This window comes from Bison bison, unplaced genomic scaffold (genome assembly GCF_000754665.1).
Source record: "Bison bison bison isolate TAMUID 2011002044 unplaced genomic scaffold, Bison_UMD1.0 scf7180017864526, whole genome shotgun sequence".
Classification (NCBI taxonomy): domain Eukaryota; kingdom Metazoa; phylum Chordata; class Mammalia; order Artiodactyla; family Bovidae; genus Bison; species Bison bison.
The window spans coordinates 2040860-2049552 of NW_011495077.1; the positions used below are offsets into that span (position 1 = coordinate 2040860).

The 8693-nt window shown below is 55.2% G+C and overlaps 2 protein-coding genes across 2 annotated transcripts in view; one reads left to right on the plus strand and one right to left on the minus strand.

The window, feature by feature from the left end:
- The first annotated feature begins 74 nt into the window (after window positions 1-74).
- Window positions 75-2539, plus strand: CMTM5 (CKLF-like MARVEL transmembrane domain containing 5). Its single transcript, XM_010831298.1, has 5 exons — window positions 75-240; window positions 1195-1347; window positions 1775-1867; window positions 2079-2163; window positions 2258-2539. Exons 1-5 carry the CDS (start codon window positions 115-117, stop codon window positions 2269-2271), a joined length of 471 nt encoding a protein of 156 aa, XP_010829600.1. The 5' UTR covers window positions 75-114; the 3' UTR covers window positions 2272-2539.
- Window positions 2540-4885: 2346 nt separating this feature from the next.
- The window catches only part of MYH6 (myosin, heavy chain 6, cardiac muscle, alpha), a 26691-nt gene continuing 22883 nt past the window's right edge, over window positions 4886-8693 (minus strand). The window contains exons 32-36 of the mRNA XM_010831299.1: window positions 7769-7894; window positions 7257-7532; window positions 6053-6148; window positions 5273-5407; window positions 4886-4924 (exon numbers count right to left, since the gene is read on the minus strand). Coding sequence (XP_010829601.1) covers window positions 4901-4924; window positions 5273-5407; window positions 6053-6148; window positions 7257-7532; window positions 7769-7894 — 657 coding nt within the window. The 3' untranslated portion in view covers window positions 4886-4900. The remainder of the gene's footprint in view (window positions 4925-5272; window positions 5408-6052; window positions 6149-7256; window positions 7533-7768; window positions 7895-8693) is intronic.

The following is an 8693-nucleotide window of genomic DNA, read 5'->3' on the forward strand; positions in this document are numbered from 1 at the left end:
TCGCAGTGCCATTCCTGCTCCTGTCTGCTTTCCCGTCCTGCCAGGTTCCCATCCTCCTGTTTTCCATCTTGGGCTGGTGGCAGTCGCGGGCTGTACCCGGTGGGCCTCGTGGAGATGTTCAATGCTTGGAGTCGTCGGGACCGGCCCCCCGAGGAGGGGACAGCTGCAGGGCTCGACGGCTTCGCGGTGGACAAGACCTTCCTCTCCTCCCTCAAAGGCATCCTGCTGGAAACTGAGCTGGTAACAGCCGCCTCCCCAGCCTAGAGCTTCACCTCCCAGCCCCGGGCCCCTCAGGGCTCACCCCTCAGCAGCCTCCCTCCCCCGGCTCTCAGACACCCCGCTTGCCCCAGCGACCCTCCCCACATCTCCTCCCCTGCCTTCTTGTTGCTCTTCCACCTGGAGGCGGTGACAGCAGCTTTCACTGCCTTTAGGAAGGATTGAAGCTAGACGACACTGAGGGAGCGTGAGGCACAGGGATGGGATGGGACGGGGATAACACGAGCCGGCCTTTCCCCGGGCTCTTAGATGGCCACTTCTTGGCATGTCCAAGAAGTTCAGTTACCCCAAAGGGCAGCCTTTCTGCAGACCCACTTTGTCGCCTGCTCCCTGTGAACATCTGTCCTCAGGAAAGTACCTTCCCTTATTCGCTTAGCAAGATCTCAGTGTAAACCTGAGTTTTCGGCATATACCTTGTCCTACATTTGAGAGCTGAGGGGACGCACATCCACTCTGGAGCATCTGCCTTCTAATCCTTGCCTCTTGGCATGGAACCAGGGGCTCTCGTCCTTATTAGAGGAGTTTTAGGCATCCTGGAATTATTATGGGGCATGGGGTACCTCCTGGGGGCACAGGCTGATGTCCCACCACTCGAGGGGCTGGTGTTCCCAGTGCTAAAGGGGGACCCACTCTCTTTTGGATTTCATAGAGTGGTGTTCCCCAGAGCCGTGAAGCTTGGTTAAACTGCTGGGGCTGCTGGGGCCCTGGAGCAGGGGGAGCCTGGGCTGGCAGAGGTGGGAGGCTGGAGTCGGCCCTTGATGGGCAAAGGCCCTGGGCATGGCTCCTGCCACCAGGGTTGGCGAGACCTCTGAAGGCAGGCAGTGTGCTGGCTGGGGGAGCTTCCTGGAAAGAGGGAGGCAAAGGCCTGTCCTGGCCTGTGTCCCCTTCCTGGTAAACTGCCCACCCTCGGCCCTGCAGGCCCTGACCTTCATCATCTTCATCTGCTTCACGGCCTCCATCTCTGCCTACATGGCTGCCGCGCTGCTGGAGTTCTTCATCACACTAGCCTTCCTCTTCCTCTATGCCACCCAGTACTACCAGCGATTCGATCGGATGAACTGGCCCTGTCTGGTGAGGGTCCCCACCCCGTGCTGCCTCCCTCCCCACCACTCTGGGCCCTTCTTTCAACATTGAATTTTCCTCTTCTAGCCTCTCTCCTTTTCCTGGGTAAGCAAGGAATCCAGCCCCCATGTCCTATACTCAAACATGGCTTTGACCCCATCCTTCAGACTGCTCCCCGATGCAGGTCCAGCCCCAGCCCAGCCCCTTGGCTTCTCATCTTGGTCCCTGTCCCTGTGTCCATCTGCGTCCCTCCTCTGGGGAGCTGTGTGAGCTCTCTCTTGCTTTCTGTCTCTCAAGTGCCTTATGTTGTGTCCAAGGGCATCTCCATGTAGGGATTCCCAGTACCTGAGGGTCAAGCCGCTGACTAGCCTGGAAAACCTCAGGCTGATGCCGCCTGCCCTCTGCTTCCCTTTGACCCTGCACCCCCAACCCCCAGGACTTCCTCCGCTGTGTCAGTGCCATCATCATCTTCCTGGTGGTCTCCTTCGCGGCTGTGACCTCCCGGGACGGAGCTGCCATTGCTGCTTTTGTGAGTCCAGCCCTGCAGAATTCTCCGGCTTCCCCCATCCCCCAGGGACCTCCGGCTGATGGTCACACACTTCCTGTGCCTCTGTCCACCCCAAGCTCAAGTCAGCGCCCAGGGCCTGGCTCACACCTTGCCCCGTATCACCCACCTCCCTCTCCCTGGTGTCCAGTGGCTGGCTGGCCTTTGTTGTGGCATCCTCCTCCTGCTCTCACAGGTGTTTGGCATCATCCTGGTTTCTGTCTTTGCCTATGATGCCTTCAAGATCTACCGGACCGAGATGGTGCCCAGGGCTTCCCAGGGTGAGTGCCTATCCTCTAGGGAGAGGAGATGCCCCCTGCCCCCCAACCCAACTACCCCCCCCATGCCCTACCCCACCTGGCTCCATCTTCACAGGGGACCAGCAGTGACCCTGGGGATACCTGGCTTCTGAGCCCAGCCAGAAAGTGGGACAGGGGAGCCCAGACTCATCTCCTTTGGATTCACTAGCTCCCTAGCCTACTGTCTACTGCCCCAGCCTACAGTGATGGAGCCAAGTCTGAGAGAGAAGTCATGTGGACTTGTCTGTGGGGGCTAGTCTGGCATTTGATGAAGCTCGGCCAGGGAGGGGGTTTTGTGGAATAAGGGGAGGGTGCAGGAGGAAGCTGGTCATTCCCAAATTAAAAGATTGAAATCCTACTGGTGATTCTCTTTCTTCCTCAGAAATTAGGCAGATCAGGAATGCTAGGAATATTCATGGGAATGTTGCGTGGAGCAGGTCATGGTCCTTTCTCTGGGACCAGGTCTGAACAATGAATGAGCAAGTGGGGCTTTAGACTGAAGATGCTGAGGATATCCTTCAACACAGAATTTCCATGCCATGACTCTTGGGTGCAAGGCTACCTTGTGGTGAGCCTGGTGGCTGGGCACCCCGGGTCCTGTGTATGAAAAAGCACAAGCCTTCCCCAGGTGAATGAAGGCCCACCTGTCCAGTCCTTCTAGTGGGTTGCTTGCCTGGGGCATGTGTAGAGCTCCCCCTGGTGGTGTGGGGAGGACTTGACCCACAGGTCACCAGGGAGAGGTCAGCATCCAATATAAGAGGGAGATTCCCTTGTTGCTGGAGCTGGACAAGCCTTCAGATATCAGCTGGTTCAATGCCCTCATCTCACATAAGAGAGGACATACCCAGTTAGGGGACGTGACCTCTTTATTTGTGACAGAGTTAGGGCTGGATCCTGGGCTTCCCTGGTGGCCCAGCGGTAAAGAATCTGCCTGCAATGCAGGAGACCCAGGTTCAATCCCTGGGTTGGGAGGATCCCTGGAGAAGGGAATGGCAACCCACTCCAGTATTGTTGCTGAGAGAATCCCATGGACAGAGATGCTTGGTGGGCTACAGTCCATGGGGTCGCAAAGAGTCCGACAGACCGAGTGACTGAGCACGCACACACAGGGCTGGAGCCCAGCACTCCTAACGCCTAAACAGGTGTCCTGGATATTATACTGAGTCCCTTGAAGCTCATTAAAAATGGCCCAGCTTCATTTCCAGGTCTCTCCATCAGTAGGGCCACCTTCCCAGGCTGCCAGCACCCCAGCAGGATGTTTCCTGAACATCTTGTGTACAGACCCCGTGCTGGGCCCCAGGGACTCAGAGGTGGCTGGCAGACCCCCCATCCTTGAGCCTCACAGACGGGAAAGGAGACCAGCTAGTGAAGGGTAGTCACAGCTCAGGGGGAGTTTGAAGTCAGCCTTTCCTGGCCCATGAGAGCCCAATGTGGCTGGGATGACCCTGCACAGCCTTGCAGATCCCCAAATGGCTGAGCTCCTCCAAGCTGACTTGCTCATAGCCCCTCTCCAACACTCGCATGTTCCTGCCCTGAAATGTCTTCCTTCTCGGGTGCTCTGTCCAGATGCAGGCCCTGGTCCCCAAAACCTGCCCGAACCTGAGCTCTGGTAGAGGTACTCTGCTACCCTCGATGCTATCCACCTTGCCTCTCTTGGTCTGGCTTTTCCTGCCCCCTACGTCCTGTTCTGTCCTCACATCCTGGCTCCTCACCATGGCTGGTGGCCTTTCCAGGGTTAGAACCGACTGAATTTTGTGTTTCTTTGGTCTTTGCTCATGGTTCTCAGGACTTTCTGTACAGGCCATTCTCAAGACAGGTGGTGGTGGACATCCTGGACAGGAGGTGGTGAAGGCCTCAGGGGAGGGATCAGAAGGGCTTAGCTGGGGAGTCCAGGAGATGGGGGTGGGGCAGTGAAGGGATGAGAAGGTGGTCAGGAGAGCCTGGCTGTAAAGCACCGCAGGGGGCAGGGGTTTGCTAGCAGAGGGGGCTCAGGACCCACCCTGTCCCTTGAGCAGTTGTGTGACCCAGGCCAGCCTGTCCCTGGTGGGAGCTTGGAAGGAGCAGAGATGTGCTCTGTGGTGTGCGCCTGTGTGTGCTCTGCTCACGTGTGTGAGGGGTCAACGTGAGGCACGTAAAGCCCAGGTTTGGTCCATACTGCACTTCAGTTCAGCTTGGCATCAGCTGGCTCCAGTCTCAGGATGCCCTATGGGAAGGTAGGGCCCACACACCCGGGCTCCAGCCACCTGTGCCATCCCATCTCCATCCCCAGCCAGCTTTGAGCCTCTCCTAGCATCAGTGGGGAAATCATTTTGGAGGGAACAAGACACTTTTAACCCCCGTGGCTTCAGAGGCGGGGTAGGTGGAGGAGGGCTTCAGTTTCAGCAGTGCAACTCCGTGTCTAGGCATCTGGGGTCCGATTGCCCTCCTGTGTCTTTGTGCTCTTCATTTGTGAAATTCCTCCCTCTCGTCCCCAGTGGCTGGTTGATGAGCAGTATGGGGACTCAGGTGGGGCAGGCTGCTGCACCCCTCTGGTCCTCAGTTCCTCCTCTGGAGATGTGGGGTGTCTTGGTTCCTCCAGCTCTGACGCAGGGGCCAGGCCACCCACCCCCCAAGGAGTCCAGGACGGCTCCTGGCCAGCCGGCGGGAAGGACAGGGGCTCAGGCAAAGTCTGGTACTCATGTTTATTGGAGGTCAGCTGGAGTGAGGTTCGGAGGCAGGGTCACTCCTCGTCATGCATTTTTTGCTGAGAAAGAATAAAAGGTGTGAGGGAACAGGAAGGAAGGGTGTGGGGAGAAATCTCCAGGGCTTTCAGGGGCCTAAGGGAGATGCCCTTAGGGGGAGAGGCTCAGGCCTTGGGAATCTTGGGGTCCCCTTTAGAGGTCTTTGTGGTATAGGTGGGGTGGGACTGGACTTTCTAAGGAGGTTCCAGCCTGTACGGGGCTTGTCTGAGCAGGAGGGGGATGCCCAGATGTGGGGGGTGCGGGACCCTCAGGACTAACCACGTACAGGATGTAGTGCCCACTCTGGGGGCCACTGATGTTGGGGCTGTGCTGCCATGGGGGTGAGTAGCAGGGCCTGGGGAGGGACCCACCTTGGCGCCGATGTCGCGGCTCTTGGCCCGCAGCTTGTTGACCTGGGACTCGGCGATGTCCGCCCGCTCCTCCGCCTCGTCCAGCTCGTGCTGCACCTTGCGGAACTTGGACAGGTTGGTGTTGGCCTGTTCCTCCTGTGGGGGTTCAGGGGGATGGGAGGATGAGGTGAGGGGGTGCCCAGGCTCCTAATCCAGGGGCTCGCTGTCATCTATCACCCATGTTCCTGCAACAAAAGTGTCCTGCTTCTGCCTTGGCACCCTCCACAGACTTACCCAGTGCTCAGAATCCAGGCTACCCACTGCCCAAAAGGAATCCCATGCTGCCTGGTCCCCGCCCTCAGAATCCAGCTTGACCGCCCCTGTCCAACTGCTACCCTGACAGACGCTCCCCCACCCCTGGGGGGTCCTGCACACGTATGCTCATCAGCAACTCACGTCCGCACCACTGTGCTCACCCAATGTCTTCCCCACCGTGCTGTACCTGCTCAGGCCCCTTTCCAGGCCCAGTTCCCCTGCCACCATCCAGCTTTCAGCACTGGCTGGCCCTGCAAGCTACATTGGCAGCTGCACTGCCTTCTCTTGGGCTCACTGGTACATGGATTATAAGTAGCTTGTGGGTAGGTCCTGGGTCGAATAAGCTTTGCTTTTGTTAACTCAGGAGTGCCTGCCACAGCTCTGAGTTTGAGAGTTAGAGTGAACAGCAATCCCTCCGTCCGGGTCCACTGGGGTGGACGCTTGTCGGCTCTGACACATAGGAAGTAGAGAAAACCATGAACTCACCGCCTCCTCAGCCTGGCGCTTATAGGCCTTGACCTTCAGCTGCAGCTTGTCCACCAGGTCCTGCAGCCTCAGCAGGTTCTTCCTGTCTTCCTCCGTCTGGGGGCAGATGGGTGGAGGAGGCCAGTTTGGGGGAAGGAGCAAGAGCAATCATCTTTCCCTCCCTCACGACCCCATTCTCTTCCCATGCCTCAGCCGCCCCTCCCTCCCATGGGCCAGGCCGAAGAGGTTGTGCACAAACTTCATCTCTGATGAAACTTATAGGCCAAAGGTCTCACAACAGGATCTAAAAAGCAAACAGGGCTGTGGCCCTGAGGTAAGAAACAGGAGAGGCTTGGAACCAAACGGGATTTCTTCATTTGATAATGTGGAGACATCAGGGCTGTTCCAGATCTAATCCGGAGCACCACAGATGCTCTCAGCAGTGGGTCTAGAGTGACCAGAGAGGACCCAGGAGGAAAGCAGAAAGAAGGGATTATCATAATCCATATCATTCTAATTATCACAACCAGTATGTATTGTTCTGGGTCAGGCATTGAGCACCAGGATCAGTGGTTCCTATGTCGCTTGATCACTCCTGATCACTGCTTCTGCTAGGACGCTATTTCTATTTACGCCCACACAACACACCTGCAGTTCTCCATTTGTACCTCTTTCCCATGCCTCTCATATCCAGCTGTCAAAATGAACCAACACCTCTTTTTTTTTGTCCTTCCTGCCCAGGCATATTGGAAAGTAAGAACAAAAGCCCTGAGCTATGCAGATGGAAGGCTTAGAACATTCTGGAATCTTCTTTCTCTAAGGCCTTCTATCTGTTGTCCCAGGAGTTCCATGGAAGATCTGAGTCTTTTCCCATCCCTGATTTTATCACTAAATGCCACACAACGCCCCTGCCTCTGAGGCTGGTGGAAAGATGCCTTGGACGGTTCTGAAGCCTTCATGGTAGCACTTCAGGTTATTAAACATCTGGGAAAATTCTGGTTCAGGAGCTTTCAAGAAGTAGAAGCAGATTCTCCCTTTGCTAAAAAAAAATTCATAGACTCAAGCCAACTTGTCTTCAGAGAATGTGAAAGAAAACTAATCCCAAGACAGCTTTTCAAGAGGCAGGTGGCAGGAGGGCTCTGCGTGGGGCCCATGTGGGTCAGGAGGTGGGGCAAGGGATACGTTTTCACGTCTACTTCTAAGGGCGTGGCCACAGCGCCCGCACCTGGTACGTGAGCTCCTTGATGCGCCGCTCGCTCTTCCTCATGCCCTTGACCGACTCCACGTTGCGCTTCTGCTCGGCCTCCAGCTCGTTCTCCAGCTCCCGCACCCGGGCCTCCAGCTTCTGCAGCTGCTTCTTGCCGCCCTTGAGGGCGATCTGCTCCGCCTCGTCCAGCCGGTGCTGCAGGTCTTTGATGGTCTGCTCCATGTTCTTCTTCATGCGCTCCAGGTGCGCACTGGTGTCCTGCTCCTTCTTCAGCTCCTCCGCCATCATGGCGGCCTGCAAACGGGAGAGAGTGTAAAAGAACAGGGCCTGGGGCGGGGCGAGCCTCTTCTTTCCCATAAGAGTCACTTCTTTCCCATAAGAGTCACCTCTTTCTCATTCTGACATTTGGTCCTAGAGGCCCTCAAGCCCACAGAATGGCAGAGTCACTGTTGTTACAGCACAGTGCCCTGGCCTGGACCCAGAGCCCCTGTTTGAGTCTTTCAGGGAGGCAGGAAGGTGCAGTGACTCACATCCGTGATGGCCTTCTTGGCTTTCTCCTCGGCATTCCTGCACTCCTGAACTGCCTCTTCCACTTCTGATTGGAGATGAGTCAGATCTGACTCCATCTTCTTCTTCTGGTTGATGAGGCTGGTGTTCTAGATAAGGGTAAAGAAAACTGTTGGATGTATATACTTTTGTTACATGATTCTACACCTTTATCCAGAGAAAATTAGAACTAGTCATTTTTTTAAAAAGTCTTGCTTTTAGTATTTTCCTTGTTTTGTACCTGCTTTCTTTTTTTCCAGTGAAAATATATGTACTGTAGACATTATGTAAAATGACTCAGCTCTGAAGACTTCAAGCAGGAAAGAGTCTGTAGTTCTACTCCTGAGCTCTTTAGTAACATGTCTACGTAGGGGAATGAAAGGAAATTCCAAGGAATCCCTCCCTGCAGGGAGTTCCAAGAAAAACAGGTACAACTGTTTTAAAAGGACTGTATGCTGGAAGAGATTGTAGTTACAGAAAGAATGTAATGAGGTAAGGAAGAGAGGATGACGTCAGTGGGTGATGTCATTCCCATATGTATTAGATTATGGAACGGAATTCCACAGGACAGTGCAATAAGATGGACATAAAAACTCATTGCTGAATATAGCTGAAAACAGTGTATATGGGATTGCAGAAAAATGGTGCTCTGCGGAGAATCTGACTTGCAAATATATGTGTGTGTTAGTCGCTCAGTCGTCCAACTCTTTGTGACCCCATGGACTGTAGCCTTAAAGGCTACTCTGTTCATTAATTGTCCAGGCAAGAATACTGGAGTGGATAGCTATTTCCTTCTCCAAGGGATCTTCCCGACCCAGGGATGGAACCTCGGTCTCCCACATTGCAGTCAGATTCTTTACCGTCTGAGCCACAAGGGAAGCTGTCTTTAAACTCCAAAAGTCCCATTAA